General features: G+C 34.2%; 1 protein-coding gene across 9 annotated transcripts; it reads right to left on the bottom strand.

Moving 5' to 3' along the window:
• Positions 1–3,527: 3,527 nt before the first annotated feature.
• Positions 3,528–8,847, bottom strand: LOC139899427 (protein ENHANCER OF LHP1 1-like). Of its 9 annotated transcripts, none has more exons than XR_011777488.1 (8): positions 8,351–8,847; positions 7,486–8,279; positions 7,237–7,409; positions 6,741–7,145; positions 6,578–6,633; positions 6,232–6,490; positions 5,284–5,328; positions 3,528–3,820 (listed from the first exon to the last, which is right to left on the bottom strand). XR_011777488.1 is itself a non-coding variant. In XM_071882255.1 (8 exons), exons 4-7 carry the CDS (start codon positions 6,873–6,875, stop codon positions 5,325–5,327), a joined length of 303 nt encoding a protein of 100 aa, XP_071738356.1. In that variant the 5' UTR covers positions 6,876–7,145; positions 7,237–7,409; positions 7,486–8,279; positions 8,351–8,847; the 3' UTR covers positions 3,528–3,820; positions 5,284–5,324. The 9 variants fall into 9 exon arrangements, 2 of the variants coding, with proteins under 2 accessions (XP_071738356.1, XP_071738355.1); XM_071882255.1 differs by having other exon boundaries at positions 6,232–6,339; XR_011777487.1 differs by having other exon boundaries at positions 3,802–3,820; positions 5,284–5,583.
• Between the last annotated feature and the right edge of the window lie 12,361 nt (positions 8,848–21,208).

Genomic DNA, 21,208 nt, shown 5'->3' with positions numbered 1-21,208 from the left:
TAATTAAAATAAGCATAACCCGGCTACAGTGAGGAGTGCGCCAGGCGCACCCCTATGTGTGCACTGAGCGCACCCAGCCCAGATCGCTCTCTGACCTCTGTTTTAATATACAAAGTCACCCACACTTCATGTACCATAATTACACTGTTGTACAATTATTATTAGGGTCTTACACGTAGCTTTCATCTATCCATTCGGTGTAAAGCGTAATTGGTTGGTTACGTAACAAGGCTCGCCCAATCACACCAAACCAATCGTGATCTTCTTCTAGTAGCGAGGCAGGAGCGTTGGGTTTTTTGAAAAACCATATTTGTTGAAGGGGTAGATTATGTCTCGTTGGAGCAATTCAAGCAACGACATATAATTTGGACACTTACGAACATCCATGTAATAATCTCGTGTTTCGTACGGGGTATAATTCATCAATTCTCGATCAAATTCACCTTCGTAATGAACTTTAACAATAACATTCAACAGACTCATTTCCAAATGTGTGTGTGTGTGTGTGTGTGTGTGTGTGTGTTATGGTTTGAGAGTTTAAGAAGAGATGAAGTGTGTGTTTATGATTTGAGAAGAGTAGTTGTATATATAGGGGTAAAAACTAGCCTTTTTTAGAAGAAAGAAAAAGGGGTTAATAATATAGCCGTTAGAGTTAAAAATATATTTTTAAAATATAAATATAATCATATAATAATATAAATAATATAAATACAATTAAATAAAACAGTTTAAAGAAAAATAAAATGCTACCTCAGCATTCCACTAAAAGTAACATCAAAAAAGAAACACTACCACTACTCCACTCAGAAAAATAACACATCCTACTCATCAAAAAAGTGTAAAAAGACAAATGACACAAAAAGTAACACTACTCACCACTACGAATGGTCTTACGGAGTAGAGTATAATTTAATCAATTTCTGCAATTTACAATATTTATATTTGAATCTTGAAAACTGAAATATTAAAAGAAAAACTGTCATTTGGGAAAAGGGAAAAGGACATATTTTCCAACGGGTCTAGTCTTTGGACCAACATTGTCTAAATCAAAGTCTACATCTGAAATTTTAGGTTAGGTCTGACTTTTATGTTAACACTTATCTTTTTCAGTAACTTTTTCAGTCTTTTTCAGTAACTTTTTCAGTCAATATTTTGAAAGATGTAATTAATATTTTCAAGTAGCAATTTTCATTAAAAAAACAGTTAACTCGTTTAATTAACTTGTAGTCCGTAGTCCGTAATACTTATATGATGAAATGTAACTAAATAATCAGGGTTAATCCAAATCGTAATCTTTTCTTAATCCAAAGGTGTGTAAAACTAATCAATTTTTCAAGAGCAATTGTTAATTTTAATTTCTGTCAAATTAACAACTGTTCCATCAAACACCTTTAAAACGCCGTCGGCCACCGCCGTCATCGAACACGGTCACCGCTGTTTGTTTTTTACAAGTAACTATTCTTTTTAACATCACAAAGCATTGTATCTAAATTAATCCTTTTTAAGAAAAAAGCTAAACGGTTTAGATGGTGGTAATTTTGGACAGAAAACATATTACCGACAGCCACCGTCGTCACACCGCCAGTTGTTTTAAAACAAAAATAATAACGAACACCCAGATCTGTTGTTACCGAAAAAGATATCAGCGACGGCCACCGCCGCCGGTAACCACCGTTTGTCGCCGTATATAAAAAACAACAACAAAAATATACAAGAAACTACAGACCTGATGCGTGATGTTTTCAAGGGTGGTATCTTTGCCGTTAAAAAGCCCATCGTCGGCCAAGCTTAGAGGTTTTTTACTATGTTAGAGGTTTGTTTGGTGGTTTATTGGTGTTTTGTAGTGGTTTTTGGCGGTTTGAAACGGCAGATTAGATGATAGACGGTGGTGGAGTGGTGGTTGCGGTGGATTTAGGGTGAGAGGTTTTTTGGTTAGTATTAGGGTTTGAAAGAGTTAGAGGCTGTTTGTTTTTTCCATTGCAGACCTTATTTGGTCTTATGTCTGCGGGCGGGCAGATGTTTTGGTTGCAGAAGGTTTGTTTTTGCGAAGACATAAGACAAAAAAAAAATCTTAAAATGTCTTCAGATTAGAAGACCCAAACTAGTGCTTCTCATTTTTTAAGAGGTTTTAACTTCTCTCCAACTTATCTCCAGATCTATTTCTCCATCTTCCTCTCACATTCCATCCATCTACCTTCTTCACCTACAACCGCCACCAACTCCGGCCACCTCCAGCCGCCGCCAACTCCGGTCACCTCCAGCTCCGGCCACCACCAACATCTCTGATCGTAGTACCTTAATTTAGTATAATTTTTTCTTATTTTTTTAATATTAAACTGTTTTAATCATGAATTATGTGATAATTATATACACATCTACTTTCTTAGCTTCCTTAAATCCTTGTTTATTTGTAATTTATATGTAGAGATCTACTATATTACGTGATTTAAGAGGGAAAAAAAATAGGTTATGTGATTTGAAATGCATCTGTTATTTGATTTTGGATATAGTACATTCAAAGGCATCTAAGTTTGATTTATTATAATAACTAGCTTTTAAGAGCCCGTGCGTTGCACGGAGACTCTTATTCAAACAAACTGAAAACGTATATGTTATATCAATTAACGGTATAATAAAGAGAGTATCACAAGTAATCTTGTGTATGAAATATATATATTACGGTTAAGTTTTTCTGCGTTACACAAAACACATAGATTAAGGCTACTAATTCCGATATTAGCAAAACACAAAACACGTGACTAAGAGTAGCAAATTTAAATGTAAGATCATCACCAGAAGTTTCTAAACTATAATATTATTTTACAAAAATAACAACGATTAAGGCTACTAAAAAATATCAGACGATCTTCCCGTATATATGGTTAAACATATATGTTGTGACTGTTGTCGCTTCGAGTACCTTGTGCCACGTTAGTGATTATTGTTTTTAAGCAATAAGCAAACCCTTCAAGCGAAGACATGGTTTGCGGAGATTACATCCATGACCTCATCCCTTCAAACTAGGATGTTATAGCAAATGAAACCAATAATCGTAGGACCAAAAGATGAAGTAAACATACACACACACACACAGAAACATACTTGATAAAGCAATGGAAGAAAACCATAACCTTTACCTATATCAGGGCTTCAATAAAAGTACCTTTTAGAGCAATTATGATCATTTCGTTGATTTGGACGTTTTTTTATGGTGCACTTCAGCCACATTTATACAAATTTATGCTCTTGTACTGATCCATTTTACTACGACTAACGTCGAGAAAGCGTGTAAAGTTCCATGAAAACCTACTACTCACTCATGACCTTATCCAACAAAAAGAAAGTTACAGCAGCTAAAACCTGACTTCTATTTTTTGAGTTAGTTCAACACACACTGATGAATAAATTACTTTTTCTTTCCTAAAAGTGGGCATATGATGATCATGAAAAGACTGAATGTGCATTATTATTATTATTATTATTATTATTATCTAAAAAAATGGACAGTATGGTAGTCAGTTTGGTGGTAGTAGCTAACTGTTTTGTCATTTAACAAATGCATATCAATAGAGATGCTTAATGCATACAGCTAGGTGGCGGCGAATACGCATACACGAAGCTAATAACATAAACAGCTGATAATTACAGTAGCTATAGTGCCTACACAAACGTTTGACCAAGTCAGGGGAATTACAAATTATCAAGAAACACTAATATAATAATCTATGCAAAAACAGATAGAACACACACCAGAAATCAAATAGTCGAAACGGGAGTGATCGCAACCGGGTGGTTTATTCCCCTCGGGTGATCCCAATCGCTGTCCAAGAAAAAAATAGTACCATCAAAGTCAGTTTCTCCAAGGAACCACAAACAAATAAAATCAGTACAGTCCAAATGAACCAACACAAGTAGCACAATCATATGAAATGAATTTAAATCATAAACCCAATTCCACAAAGGAATAAAATTAGTAAAGCCCAAATGAACCAACACAAGTAGCACAATCATATGAAATGAATTTCAATCATAAACTCAATTGCACTTTATAATTTGACGTTATATTTGTTACACCAATTTCAGGCTGACTGCTCTAAAACATAAATCCAAGACCAAACACCAAAACCAACTATCTCTATCAGCTGTTCCAGGTAATAAGTCAAGTGCAAGTTATAGCTAATATATACAAAAATATCGAACACTGTTATAAAAAATAAATACTACGATGACCACAAAATAAAACTACACTACTAACATCAGAGTAATTATATCGTGCCATAATACACAAAATCACACATAGACACACACACACACAGACAACTATTGCTACTGTATAAACTCTGGATATTTCAACAGACAGAACACAAACACCAAAATGATATGGATCGGAATGATATGGATCATAATGACAATCACAAACATAACGACACTCTTATGACACTAAATTACGATAGCTACAAACATACTATTGCCGAACTCATAAGCGGATATCAGAACTTTATCAAATGACATTAGTCTCTACTGTGTCCGTATAATAAACTGATAATTGACGTTTGAAAGTCAAACAGTTTATCACAATAACTTAGCATTGAACATTTGCAATAGCATTAATAAATATACTATTTATATAACATCAGCTCTCCAAGAGCAATTACCAAAATTGACTGTTTGCAACATTTGATTAAGTTAATATAAGTCAAGTGCAAGTGATAATTATGACCACATAATAACCACACTACCAATGGCGATTCTACATGGAGGGGTGTGGGGTCCTATGACCCCACTACTTTAATTTTTTTTTTTACCATCTACTCTTCAAATTGTATAGGACACCACTAAATTTAACTATAGGACCCCATATATTTTTAGGACTTATGTTTTTTTTAGAGGTAAACAACCACTAAAGTACATTTTAAATATTTTTAGCCTTGAAATTTTTTTTGGAACCCCAATGAAATTTCATCCTAGAATCGCCACTGACACTACCCACATAAAAGTAATCATATCATGACATAAAGACACTATAAACCAAATCACATATAGATACATTTTGGTGTCTGCAAATGTATTTCACAATAAAAACCTACTATATGCATCAACTTTTCAACTATTGCTATTGTATTAATCAATTTCAATCACAAACATAATTACACTCTATAATGTGTGATTATAAGTGTAATACCAATTTCAGATTCATTGTTGTAAAACACAAATAATTTATCAGAATAGGAAAACATAAAAACAATTAGATTATAGATAAGTAAAACAACAGTACAATCATACCAGTGGTGACAGCTGCGATAACACCCGTCAAACAAATGCGACTACCTGGAAACTAAAATAACTCCCATTTTACTTCCATCTTTTCCCTCACTTTCACCAATAGATTCACTATCTTTTTCTGTACAAAGTCAAACAAACATTTCAATGAAGCGATCGGTAACAATTGCTTCAAATTCTCAACTGCGATCAGCTTCCGGTTAACTCCACCATACATCTAAAACAAATGTATTTTCTTGCTTGAATTTTATCCAAATGTAATGCATCTTCACCAAATCGTATTCGTTTTTAGTTATTTAGTATCTGAAACGGATTTGACCCGTTGAAATCAAAATGAAAAATCTTTAGAGGGTAAAAAGTGTTTATGTTATGCATACAACTTAGTAAAATCACATGATTCAATAAACCCAAGGGCGTAGTTTAGTAGCTGAGACTTGGGAATCTCTAGTGGAGACCCAGGTTCAACCCTCATAGACCACAATTATATGGATTTGGGTTTAAAATTTCACATGATTCGAAGTTCTGAATTATTTGAATTACAATTCGATATCATCTTAGAAGCATCAATTGTGATCACAAGTCTAAAAATTAGATAAAAGAATAGTCGTTGGTCAATCTGACACGACCAACCTGGTAGTATGATACGTTCAACAATAGTCCATTTTGACCTGTTACCCCACCCGCCCATATAGTCCTCTCCTTTTATGCAAATTTCTTAAATGATGGTCTAACTTGAACTTAAGAGAACCAACCAACTAAAAATGCAGGGATAAAGAACCAAAGTAGTTGGTTTGGTTGAAAACTATGTCTTTTCCGTGATCAAAACATAGACCTCATTTCAAAAGCATATGAAGATTAGCCTGAACAAAAAAGATTCTTTTTAAAAAATTAAGTTGTGTTGATGAAGATTACCAAAAAAAAAAAAAAAATTAACAATTAAAGTGTACAAACCTGAAATTGGTATTCAGAAGAAGATGAGTTGCGTCTAAAAGCAAAATAAACCATGTTCCGATGATATTTTTTTTTGCCTTGTTTCCTTTTACGTTTGGTTCTTTATCCCTGCATTCAGATCAATATCTAAAAACAAATTTTGAAAAACCAATAAATAGATTCACTTTTATCAGGGGATTTGCAAACAACGCAAAACAGTTTACTTGAGTTTAATCCAACCACCCAGTAATGTTCGCCTTTCTTCTCTAATTTACTAACACTGCATTTAATAACATGAATAACCATATTTAATAGCTTTTATTTTACAAAAAAGAAACAATTTTTTATTTGATGCAAGCATGTTCACCTAAAGCGTGGGACCCAGCTACCACCAAACTGATTATTGAATACACGAAGAACACCCTGCCCATAGAAAATTGTAAAAAAATCAAGTTTCATTTAATTATACTTCACATTCACATTATTTATATCTTAACAACAAAAAGTTATGAACTTGATTTGAGTTATACCATGGGATCATATGAACTTAGTTGACCTTCTTCACTAAAACCGAACCGTGTTAAACACGAACCAGGTGTCAACGACAATCCACCTCTAATGGGTTGGGTCTGATTAGCAATATTATACACTTTAAACTCTAACATCTGTTGGTTCAAAGGAAGAGTAGGGGATGAATGTGTAACAACCGCAAGTTCATCCCCAAATCCCTTTACAGTCACTACAGGTCCATCAATAGATATAACATACCTCTGCACACAAAAAAACAATAAACAAACATTTGATTATATATAAAACAGACAGTACCTGCAAACCGGCTTCTGTGAAAATACGTTGAAAAGTTTTACTTGTAACCGCAGCAACCCAAGAATTACCAACTACTACAGCTTTTACATCTTCTTCAAATCGCATAGTCACTAAAATAAATAGATGATGTCACATAAGTAAAAAAATAAACTTTTTATGCATCACAGTTAATGTGTTTAATAATACTTAAAATGAACAAACCTTGCTATTATTTGCCCAGCTTTCAAACGGGATGTACATAAGTGTGCTCGTATTTTTCTCACCTTTAGAGGGATTTGCAAAGACACTTATTTTTTCATTCAATGAAGCCATTGTGTAACCAAGAAACCGGTCAACGCATTGACTTGGCCACTACCCGTGTCATGAAAAACAGTCTGCATCCAACCAATAATGAATAAATAAACACAAATAATACAAAATATTAATAATTGATCATATGAAAAATTGTACCTCTATATGGGAGTACTCATCATACTTCATTGTAGTTATAATTCCAAGCGAATTATAACAAAAGACAGCCTTTTACCAGGCTGCACAGGTATGGCCCTGACTGAAATGCTTCTTGCATTACTGGTCCGGTTGCAATTATTGACTTGCTGATGTCACCTTTCCATTTTTCATGTCTTCTTTACCAGAAATCGAAGGTTTTTTGCGGGATTTAACTTTTGTGACCAAATCCATTTCCTCATCTGAATCTTCATCATATATAGAATTTTTTTCTTCGTATTCATCATATTTAGGTGGTTTAATTTTCATATCTTCTAAAGATTTTTTCATTTTGATTTTGTAAAATAATTTAAGAATAGAAGAATCATAACGGGGTTATAATTATTCGCTTAATACCCACCAGCAACTAAATAGAGACCTCGAAATCGACTTTAATTAACACAATTTGCAATTACAAAATGAATGAGTATGAAATTGTACTGCCATGAGTCGGTATTGAATATGAATGTAAATATGAATTTTGGCTCAACTTAGTTAGACTTGTTGAACTGACAAAAGGTACATAACTAAAAATTGATCAATAACTGTCATTGTCATTACATCGAACAACTTGTGTTCGACCAAGAAACTTAAAAAATTATGAATTTAAACTACCTAAAGTACAATTAGCTGAATGTGATAATCGAGAAGGATAAAAAACGAAAATAGAAGTACTTGGTTTAAGCCATTGTGATGAGAATCTTCAAGGAACTTCAACAAAGTCGTTATCCAGTGAACAAAAATCATATACCTTTATCCTACAATTACACAAGTCGATTTTGAATATGAATCATAATAAATCAACACGTTTGATGAATGCTGAAAATACCTGTACGAAGGACAGTTTGATGCGATATGAAACCCTAATCCCGCCATTGTTCTCGGTATGTGACAGTGACTTTGAATTAGCGATATAAACGGGTTCACAAAACAATCAAATTAAATCCACTAATTACCTGATAAACGGATATCAGCGATGAAGGGTCCGTTACGAACCATCGATGGCGAATATTTGGTAGCGATAACGTAATGGTATCATGAGAAGTATTCTGAAGTAATCAAACGTTTGGTAGGGATAATTGATAGCAATAATTGGTAACAAAGAAGAAGACAATTGAACTTCAGGATGAAGAATTTGGATGGTGTTTGAGAGGCGATGAATGAAACCCTAATTGATGGATATGGAGGCGATTAATGACGACGGGTGCAAATTAAAAACGTATTAGTCAGGCCGTGAACTAATTAAAGGTTTATGAATCATTGGGAATCAGTTTTGGGCGTAAATTGAAGAAATGAGGAGGAAGAAGATGAAAAAAAAAGAGAGGATTTGCTGTAACCGTATGTGGAACGGATGAAATTCCTTTTTCTAGTTGTTGTTTTTTAAAAAAAAAAAGAAAAAAAAAAGTACAGTGATGCCACGTGGTGATTAGATAGAGTGTGGGGTTGTATGTCTGACACCTGGACTTGATAACCATGCTTTATGTGAGGAAAAAGGAATTTTTTTTTTGTCATGGCTACTTTACTTTTGTTGATATCAAATTTATTTATTGATTTCTTTTGACATAGCTTGAATCACACTCCTTCTATCTATATAGTTTTCAATAAATCACATGTTATGTGATTTGAGATATACATAAAGTCATATACCTATATAGTTTTCAATAAATCACATGTTATGTGATTTGAGATATACATAAAGTCATATACAATAAGCATATTAGATAGGTTACTAGTAACCATATTAGATAGGTACTTCTCTGATATATTGTATGTGATATACGATGTACTATATGTATACATATATAATATTAACTTTATTAGTATTTGTTTATTTTTGTTAGTTAGAAATGGATGAAGGTCGAAATCATTGGCCGGATTAAGTACTCAAATGCTTATTAGAAGTATCACTTGAAGAAATTGCTAGGGTAGGAAGAAGGGCAGGTAGTTTACAAAAGGAGTCTTGGGAAAAATTAATAAAAGTATTTAAGGAAAAGTTTAATTTGAATATGACTCAAAAGCAAATTAGAAACGGCTATGATAACCTTAAAGCCAAATACACTGGATGGGTGTATTTGAGAAACAAGACGGGGAATATCTATAATCCTCAAACAAATATGTTTACTATGGCGAGTGAAGATTGGGAAGCATTTCGGAAGGTGTGTTATTTTCAAATTTTATACCATTTATGCCATACTTATAACGACTACAAGATATTTATAGTATGATTTATTAATTGGATGCAGGGTCATCCGAAGGCAGATTCTTTAAGAAATCACCCATTACCTTATCTTGACTTATGTATTGCTTTGTTTGATGGTGCTAGTGCTACTGGCAATAATAAGTGGGCATCTACCCAAGCTTCTCGGGCCTCATCCTCTTCTATAAATCAAGGGGTCTTAACACTTCAAATTGAAGATGACCCTTTTGCTGATTTAGGTGATGATGTTGGAGACTCCCATCAACAAAGTTCTCATGTTCGGGATGAGTTTCCTACACCTGAAGAAGGGCCAAGTGCTTCAGAAAGAGATAGGCCTAAGAAAAAAGCTAAAACATCGGTTATTATTGATGACTTAACAATAGATATGCAAAATGCTCTTAGGCATATGGTTAAAAGTAAGCAAGGGCCATCAATAGATGAATGCTATGAGAGGTTGAAGTTAGTCGGGTTAGAATCTACCGATCCTATTTTTTTGGCCGCGTTTAATATATTCGGGCAATCAACACAAATGAGGGAGGCATGGATGACTTTGCCGGAAGAACCTGAAGTTTTAAAAGGGTGGATTAAGTTGACTGGTGTGACATTAGGGATGTTTAAGTAGGGATGTTTAAGTAGTGCTTTTGGTGTTACAAATTGTTGGTTATTTTTAAGTAGTGATGTATGGTGCTACAAGCTTTTTTTGGAACAAAATTTGGTTTATGTTTAAGTAGCATCAATGTTTTGAAGCATACTATAGTACCAACGTCATTTAGTCCCAATCCAAACATTCCTGGATATCACAGGAGGTTACGCCACATTTTTAAGGTAATATTAATAAAGATTACCGTTTGACATATATTTCATCATTTTTGACTAATACATTATTTGTATAGGGAGCGGTTGGTGCACTTGATGGGACTTTGATACATGCTCGTGTTCCAGCTCAACAACAACATTTGTATAGAGGAAGAGGAAAAGGAGATTGCTATCAAAATGTTTTAGCAATATGCGATTTCAACATGATATTTACCTTTATTGTCGCAGGATGGGAAGGGGTAGCACACGACTCTCGAATATTATCCGAAGCTTTAGCAAATCAAGATGCACCATTTCCACTTCCTCTGTAAGGTACATTGAACATTTGATCAATTCAACATGATACTAATAACTACACTTTATATTTTATTTGTGATCAATTCATTATTTCTAGATAAATATTATCTTTGTGATGCTGCCTATACACACACTCGTGGATTTATGGCACCATATCGTAACGTAAGATATTGTCTTGGAGATTTTAGGCAAAGGCGTGCATTGAACTCCAAAGAAAAATTTAACCACGGACACGCGAAACTTAGAAACGTTATTGAACGTTCTTTTGGCGTCTTAAAAGCACGATTTGCGATATTAACTAAAATGGCACCTTTTGACTTGGTTACCCAACGAAATGTTACAATCGCATGCTTTGCGCTTCATAATTTTATAAGAAAAGAGGGTTTAAGTGACGAGCTTTTTACAAAATATGACCAACCAATGTGCAACTTGATGATGATCATATACAATGTCATGGGCCTGAATACGAGAATGATGAGGAGGATGATGAAAATGGGGAGGTTCACCCAAATGGAACTAAAGCGGATCGTCAATATATGGTTAATTTGCGAGATCAAATTGCTGAACAGCTTATGCAAGCTAGAAGATGAATATTATTTACCTTTTTTATTTAAGTTATTATGTAATCGGTTGTTGAACTTGTAGTTTAAAGTGTACTTTAATTAAATGTTAAATTTATGTTCTTATTTTATTATTTCATATTAGTTCAATAGTCAATTATTCGATAAAACAGCTAAACTACATTAAATCAGAACAATATTGACATTTGCAGACAAAAAAACAAACAATCTTTAATTATCAGCTTGCAGACTTCAGAACCATATCTTCTTTGGCAGATGTGGTTTCAGACTGCGGACATAAAACATCTTAAAAAATAAACAGCACCTTAGAATGAGGAAGAGAAAATGAAATGGCTTTTAAGTTAAACGACTACCCTTACTGGTGGGATTTACCTCACATCCCATGCCCATATGTAACTGTGACTCTTTTTTGCTATATAAAATTACCATACCAATATTCCATCATTTACGTTATGCTCAACTTTCAAAATAATATTTATTTTAACAATTGTATATTTCATATTAATTTCAATTTTTTTTTTTTTACTTTTGTATATTTCATATCAATATATAGCTAATATTGATATTTAACAGATTAAAAAAACGTTTTTGATATATATATATATATATATATATATATATATATATATATATATATATATATATATATATATATATATATATATTGGTAGGATTAAGAGGGAAGTAACCAATCGGGGGAAGCGGGGGGAAGCAAAATTTATTTTTATTTTTTCTTTTTTTGAAAAAACTTTGTTCACGAACATTATAGATTGGATGAAAATATGAACATTTAATAAAGACACTTTGTGATAAATGTTTTCATATTGGCGGGAAAACGCTCGAAGAAGTAATATATAACAATTATCGTGTTTTTCGAGCGTATGTTGAGGTTTTAGATATTAGGGTTTAGATATTAGGGTTTATAGGGTTTAGATATTAGGGTTTAGAAATTTAGGGTTTAGGGTTTAGTTTTAGGGTTTAGATTTAGGATTTAGATTGAATTTTTAACACGAACGGTTTATGAGAAAGGGGACGGTACCCCGACAAAATATTATTAGATCATAAAAATAAGTACATGGTGGGGGGTGTTTTGAAGTGATCACCCCTTAACACTTTGACAATCAATCCCTACACTAATGCAAAATGTAAATCTATACATTCATTAAAGCCTAGAAAAAGAAAAAACACTTAAGCTTATACATCCACCAAAACCATAGTATATAACTATAAAAATTCAAAATGCCAAACAACCAAACCTGCACAAGATCACATATATATATATATATATATATATATATATATATATATATATATATATATATATATATATATATATATATATATATATATATATATATATATATGAAATGACAGGCAATACATGAGATCTTCACAGCCATCGCTTCAAAATTCTTCAAACCTTGATCATCTTGAAACTTTATAACTTGAAAATCTCTAGTCTTCGAATCTTGAACTTCAAACTTGAACTTCAAAACTTGAACCTTGACAGCTTGAACCTTGATACCTTGAACTTTAGCTTGAACTTCACAATCCATAAATATAACAGCAAAAGAAACGACCAAGTGACCATAGGACCTGCCAGAACAGTAAACCACAACCACTACACAAACCAAGGTTACACTATATGATTTCTTTATACTTTCCCATATTTTGTCAATTATATCACCATACATAACAACCATATCAGACCACCATAATGAGAAAATCACCAAATCATCAAGAGCAGAACATCCCCAAAAAGAAATCACCAAACCACACAATGTGCTAGGGATCACAAGGGCCACTGAAGACACAATGCAATACAACCTAGCACCTAGATAATTGGAGCCAAGCCAACTATCCATCAAACTACCTCCTGAACAAAATGAGAACCCGGTCAACTCTAAAAAGTCAAAGAAGTCAAAATAATAAGAATGGGTACTACAACACCACCACATAATCAAAATTCGACTTTTTAACCCAAGAGAAACCTTCCAGCTACAGTGCCTTTGGGCAATTAAGCACACCAAAGTAAACACTGTAGCATCTACAAAATAACAAGTTTGACTTTTGAAAGTCAAGTAGGTACAAATACATAAAGGGCTGTAAAGTAGCACTACATTCACCACAACCCAATGACTTATCTCAATGACTGAGATATAACTAACTATTAAATACGAATAGTTAGGTTGTACCTCCATGATTAAAATCATGATTAGATCCACTGTTTGAATGACTGGTAACAGTGAAACCCCAAATAGCAGAAGCTTTGACAGATTGAGTACTTGACCTAATTTTAAGGCCAATTAATCTCAACCTTACAACATCATAAATTCTCTTGCATAACACATCATGGCCACATTCAGTGTTTCTAAAACACCTAGCATTTCTCTGTTACCATAGATGGTAAATGACAGCTGCAACCACCAGCCTTCTAATCACACTCCAAATGGACTTAGCACATGACATTGCACTAACCATGAGCATGAATTGAGGCCAATGAATATCACCATTTAAAATGAGCTTGATAACACCATCCATAGCAGCTTTAGCATGGAAAAATCTCCAATCCTCAACTGAATATGGACATGTCATCAACAAATGATCATGAGTTTCCTGAGTTTGACCACATAAATAACAGAGTTGACCAACCTACAAATCCCACTTTTCAAGCCTGTCTTGTGTTGTCAGTCTTTCTTTAACAGCCACCCAAGTGACAAAAGCATGTCTAGGGATGTTTTGAGAGAACCATATAGCTTTACACCATGGAACAACATCTTTATGATGTCTGATATCATTCCAGGCTTTAGATGTACTAAAGTCAACCAAATTCCCACTATTATCCAACCATTTGACTTTATCTTTCTCACCCATTTTTAAAGTAGGTTTAAAAGACAAAAGCAAATCACCATGAGTTTCAAGCAGATCAGCTGGCCATGTCCACTCCCCATTCCATAACATATCTTTCAATTTGCACTTTAAATTAAGCCTTGCTGCATAAATATCTCTTTTACTAATATAATGGCTCAATGGGCCAGCAGGATGCGAGTTATCAAACCATATATTAATATCAACACCATCACCAACAACATGAACAAAGTGTATTCTGAACAAAGGCCTTAATCTAAGAATATTCCTCCAACTATGTGAGGAATCAACATCAGACTTTAAGTCCCAAAAGTTATTTGACCTAGTTTGTATGAAAACATCCATCTAGTCCACAAAGATTGTTTTCTAGAAAGGATATTCCAAACATATCTAGATATCAAAGACTTATTCCATTCATGGATGTTTCTAATGCCCAAGCCACCTTGGTCCTTTGAATGACAAACATCGGACCAAGCTACTTTAGCACAACCTCTTTTACCATCATGACCACCCCATAGAAAATTTCTAATTAGCCTTTCAATATCAATCACAACACATTTAGGCAACACCAACATTGAGACTAATAAACCTGTAAAGAAGAAAGTACAGAGTTTACCAGTTGTAGTCTGCCTGCAAATGAGAGTGACTTTGACTTCCAGTTAAGCAACCTCTTTTTCACATTATCAATTAAAGGGTGACAATCCTTATATCTTAAGCCAGTAGAAATCAATGGTAACCCTAGATACTTCACAGGGAACTTATCAACCCCAAAAGGCATAAATTGCAAAATCTCAACCTTAACCTCTTCAGAAACATTACGAAAAAAAGTGTTGCTTTTATCAAGGTTAGGTTTTAAGCCTGAATAAGAGCTAAACTCATCAAGGGCCTTCTTCAAAATACTAACTGAATGCTTATTACTTTTGCAAAACTTTAAAAGGTCATCTACAAAGCATAAGTGAGTAAGCTCCAGTTTAGCACATAAAGGATGATAATTAAAATTACCATCATCAGATATCTGTCTTTTCACACATAAAGTCAAAATCTCCATAACCAAAGTGAAAAGATATGGAGATAATGGATCACCCTGCCTCAACCCCCTTTGACCTTTGAAATAGCCATGAAAGTCACCATTCACAAAGATCATAAAAGAAGGAGAGGTAATACAAGCCATCAACCATTCAACCATCCTAGGATGAAACCCAAATTGAACCAAGATAGACTTCATGAAACTCCAACTAACAGTGTCATAGGCCTTTTGGATATCAATTTTAAAGGCACATCTGTCTTTACCCTTCAACCAATTATAACCCTTCATTAGTTCTTGAGCAAGAAGCACATTATCACTAATTTGTCTATTAGGGATAAATGCAGACTGATTAATGTCCACAATGCCATCAAGATAAGCCTTAATCCTATTAGCCAAAATCTTGCTAATGAGTTTATACAAGACATTGCAACAGGAAATAGGCCTATAATTAACAACAGATCTAGGAAATTCCTTTTTAGGCACAAGTGCAATAGAAGTAGCATTAATTTCAGTGAGAAGCTTGCCATTTCTGAAAAAATCATCAATAGCTTTAAACAAGTCATCATAAATAACACTCCAAGAAGCTTTAAAGAATTTGGTATTAAAGCCATCTGGACCAGGTGACTTGCCATTATGAATCTCCCACAGAGCTTTTTTAACTTCATCAAGATCAAGCGTTCTCACCATATAATTAGCATCCTCAACATAGATTTTATTTTTAAAATGTGTATCAGGCAAATGGATTTCAGAAACAACTTCCATTTTACCTAACACACCCTCAAAATGTTTAACAAATTGTTGTGGTACATCCCCACCAATAAATCTATTACCATCAATATCTTCAATAGCCTCCACTCTTGCCCTGTTCACCCTACCCTTTATAAGTTTATGAAAATAAGATGTATTAGCATCACCCTCTTTTAGCCACAAAACTTTACTTTTTTGAATTAACACCTTCTCTTCATCAATAAGAGCAGCCTTATAAGCTTGGAAATAGGCACATTCTTCCTCTCTTAGGTCATCATTACCAGGATCAGCCATAATAGCAGTTTGGATCCTTTCAAGTTCAACTTTTAAAGCAACCACATTTTTATGCTCATCACCCTTCAATCTGCTAAGTAACCTCATCTTCTTCTTCAAATGCTTTAGTCTAGTTACAACAGAGAACATGGTATAACCAGGCACATGCATATCCCACACCTCCTTAACCATAGGTAAAAATTCAGGTTTATCAGCTAAGTGGTTATTAAACCTAAATGGGCCTGGCTTCCTTTTAGAGACATTAGGAAAGCAAATCATAGCAGGACAATGATAAGATAAACCATTAGGCATGAAATCAGCATAAGCTCTAGGAAACTTATCAATGATATCAATGAAATCATAATTACCAAAAACCCTATCAAGCTTCTTTAAAACACCCTTATCAGGACCAATAGCATGCATCTTTTGAATCCAAGTGTATTCAAAGCCCACAGAGTTTATATCTTCAACTTCAATCTCACAAACACAATCTCTAAATTGCTGCATTTGAAAAGTAACAGTAGAAGAGCCATTAAAATTATCCTCAGGGTTTAGACTGACATTAAAATCACCAGCTATCACCCATGGATTATTATCAACAACACCCTTCAAAGCACATAACTCACCCCAAAGCTTCTTTCTTAAACCATTGTTATTATGAGCATACATAAAAGAACAGAAGAATCTCATCCTTGTATTATGTTGTTCAATAAGACAATGGGTGACTTGGTCACTGTGAAATAAAATCTCACAAGCAACATCATTTTGTTCCCAAGCTACAATAATTCTAGTCCCTCCCCTGTAACTAGAACTATTAGATGCCCAATGCCAATTACCAAATACATCACCAGCAACTTTACCAAGATTTTTTGACAAAACCTTAGTTTCAAGAACACCAATGATACTACAACCACTACTATGAATTAAATTACTTACTTGGACTTGTTTAGGTTGCTCATTAAGCCACCTAATATTCCAACATGCTGCCTTAAACATTGGAAACAGATTTAGAGGCTGGACTGTCTTCCACAGACACATCCATATCATTACTCTTATTATCACCCTTCATCATAATAGCAGTAGCATCATCTTCAGAATCAACATCATCCTCAGATTGGACTTCTTCAACTACAATGCCAACATCCAAGTCAAAATCAATACCCTTTTTATCACACATTGCCTTAAAGTATTTTCTATCTTCAATGGACCAATGTAAAAGGGCATTTTTGTCAGGTAATTTATCCTTATGCATAAAATTATTGAGAACAGCCTTTCTAGAATTCCACAACTTCCATACCTCATCAAAATCATCATTCATAGCATCTTGATCAGGGTCCACCCTTTGTAAAATAGAGAACTTATTAAATGTCTCAACCTTCTTCTTACCAATATCATTCTTCTTAACTTCATTTGCTTTCTGAACACCAACATTCTTCTTAACAGGATCCTTAACAGTATCATCACCCTTACCACCCATTTCTATAACAGAAGTACCACTTTAAATGACTAGACATTATCATTACCCTTAATAGACATACCACTTTTAGACAGCTGGACATTATCATTACCTTTAATAGAATTACCCTTTGATGAATCACCAATCTTAATGCCAGAAGATGAATTATCCTTCTTACCAAAAAAGTTCTTTTGAGGTCCCATGGAACCTGTAGCACCCTTAAAAGTAGCACCAGAGTCAACCTTCTTTCCTTCAGCCTTATCATTACTAGCATTATTCCTCTGCAATATCTTAGGTTGGTTAATAAACTGCCTTTGACCACCAAATGCAGGCTTAGCACCACCACTACCACTAGCATTAGTTTTCTTGTTAAAAGGAGGTGGTTTGACCAAAGTACTACCACTTGCATCCTTAATAACCCTATTTCTTCTACCCATAACCTGCCACCCATCATCATCATTATCTTTCTTATTAGCAAGCTTAGCAGCTAATTCTTCTTCAATTTTCTTCTTAGCTTCAATCTCTTCATCTGTCAATGGCCTTAGTACACACTTTGAGTTACCATGACCAAAGACCTTACAATGACTACACCTTACAGGCTTCCATTGATAACCAAGTTTAAGATCAAACCTTCTACCAGGAACACCATCATGGTCAGGATAAGCAACCCTAATGTGATCAGGAAGCTCTTCAGCAGCATTGACCTCAACAAGAACTCTAGCATATCCAACCTACCCTGTTTGCTTCAAACACCTTTCTTTAGTGATTTTATCCATTGCAATAGGCTTACCCATTTGACTTACAATTTGAGTGATACATTTACCAGTCCATAAATCAAAAGGCAAATCTATTAGAGCAATCCATAAAGGAACAACTGCAGGTTCCATCTTGTCAAGACACAAACCAGATTCCCATCTTTTCAAAAAGAGAGGTACATTTTCAATCATCCAAGGACCACTAGCAAGAACCCTCTTCAAATTATCTTCATTATCAAACTTGAACAAAAAAAACCTGAAGTATTCATGGTAATGTCCTTAATCCCATAAAATCTCCGCATTCTCCTTAAGTGCCAATTAACTGCAGCAAATGATAACCTTGCCCCAACAAAATAACCATATAAAGAACATGAATATGCAGAACAACCAACATCCACATACTCCTTCTTAAGCAGCACCACTTTTTCACCCCCAAGCATAACAGAAGATGGAATAAATTCCAATTTAGCTAAATCATCATCATTAACATTATCTTTAAGAGTATCAGCAAAAGACTTACCCTGTTCAGTCATCTCAACATCATCACTACCAGTTTTAAATTGAACTGGCTGAACTTCTAAAATACTAATATCACTTGCAGGTTTCTCACGAGGAACTAATGTAAACCTAGTAATAAGATCATCAGTATCCATATCATTACCCTTCTTCTCAACACCCTTATCATACACAAGCCCCATAGAATCCAACTTAGACTGAAAAACCTCAGTTTTATCTTTAAAAAATACAAGGTCTGTGTTTGGTTTCCACATAGCTTTCATCAAAGAAGTCAAAATAGCAAGAGTGTAACGACCCGGCTTTTTCGACTTGCTTTTGTGCTTTGTGCTTTTGCGAAACTGCGTATTTGTGCGTACTGTGTTATTTTATACTCTGGAATCTTACTACACGTGGATTACTTTCATTTATATGTTAAAACGTGCCTTTAAGTACGTAGGATACTTAACTTGATCATCGGATGCCTTTATGACCGTTAGTGTCACTTGACGTTTCGAACAAACTGCGTACAGCGTACACATTTAACTTTTGTCGTAATCGTAATATTATGACTACGAAATCTTAATTATTATTTTATAATAATAATTACTTGGGTTTTTGGATACTTAATTACGCATAGTAATTTACTTATGCTTACTAGTTAGTCTTGTTGGACTTTCTACCTTGTTGGGCCTTAGCCCACCCGACACTAGTTAGTGGACTATTTAATTAGCCCAATTATTATTAGCTAGTGACCCATTAATATGTATGACAAATGCCCATTTATTAGAAGGAACATGCTAGCATTTATGTCAAGTATTATTCTTAATGTTGCATGGGATCCTAACATAAGCACCCACTTTAGACAACCATTAACCAAAAAGCAAACTTTTGTCCCCCTTGTCCCCCCTAATTCCAACGGCCATGTACCCTCTCCCTCACCCCATTCACCTATAAATACAAGCCTCATTCCATCCATTTTACACTTGCTTTCATTTGTAATTCACACACACTCACTCTCTAATTCTCTCTCTAGTCTTTTTCTCTCTAAAAAGTGTAAGTATTTTGAATTTCTCTTCTTCTTCACCTTCTCATCTTCACGAATTCATCATCATCATCATCATCATCATCATCATCATAGGTCTAGCTTTTTGGCTTTGATCTTGATTACATCTTGTAGATTCAAACATGGATTTGAATCCTTCAAGAACATGGAAGATTCAAGCTTTCAAGCTTTAAATCTTCACCCACTTTGTAGATCTATATATTTTAACTTTAAATCTTGTTATTTTATTATAAAGATTCAAACTTGTGTTTGTAATCTTCATGTAACTTAAAGATCCAAGCTTTATGCTTCAAGATCTTCAAGAACAACCAAGATGCAAGCTTTCTAGCTTGAATCTTCATATCTTTTGATGGATCTAAGTTTTCTAACTTATGATCTCATTATTTTGTTATAAAGATCAAAACTTGTGTTTATGGTCTTCATGTAACTTAAAGATCTAAGCTTTATGCTTCAAGTTCTTCAAGAACACTAAAGGTTCAAGCTTTCTAGCTTTGTGACCTTATAACTTGTGTGAAAGGGATCCAAGCTCTCTAGCTTAGGGTTCCATCACTTCATTTAACTTAGATTATGTTCATACTTGCTTAATTGAAGTAAAGATTGTAGCTTTAGTTGTAAATGTAACTTGTAATTGTGTTAAGACTAAGGATATGATGTAACCTTAGTTCATCATCCATCTAAGACTCTTAAATGAGTTGTGTTCTTACTTGGTCTTAACATATTATGTGTTGATGGTAGAATCTTGGTTAAGGTGATGCTAACCCATCAACGAGTTGTACACTTTAAGCTACATGCATCAAGGATGAGAACCGTGATGAGCATCAAGCACTAAGAACCCCACCAGAGCACCTTGCTTACTGTTTTCGGGATCTGATAAAACAACCTGAGCTACTGGAAAGTTGATTTTCAGTTATTTCGGTTCGAGTATATGATTTTCTGTTTAGACCTCGTCTTAATCCGAGTTACGGTTTAGGATTTATGGCCTTCCAAAAGTCATTACACCCTATTAACGTTGTGCTGAAATTTCTGACCTACTCGCACTTAAACTGTTACCACGGTTAAACGAAGACGATTTTGGTTCTGGAAATTGGTCAGGAACTAGGGGACTCATATAC

Source organism: Rutidosis leptorrhynchoides, chromosome 3, assembly GCF_046630445.1.
Source record: "Rutidosis leptorrhynchoides isolate AG116_Rl617_1_P2 chromosome 3, CSIRO_AGI_Rlap_v1, whole genome shotgun sequence".
NCBI lineage: Eukaryota > Viridiplantae > Streptophyta > Magnoliopsida > Asterales > Asteraceae > Rutidosis > Rutidosis leptorrhynchoides.
This window is presented reverse-complemented; position numbering and strand designations above follow the sequence as displayed.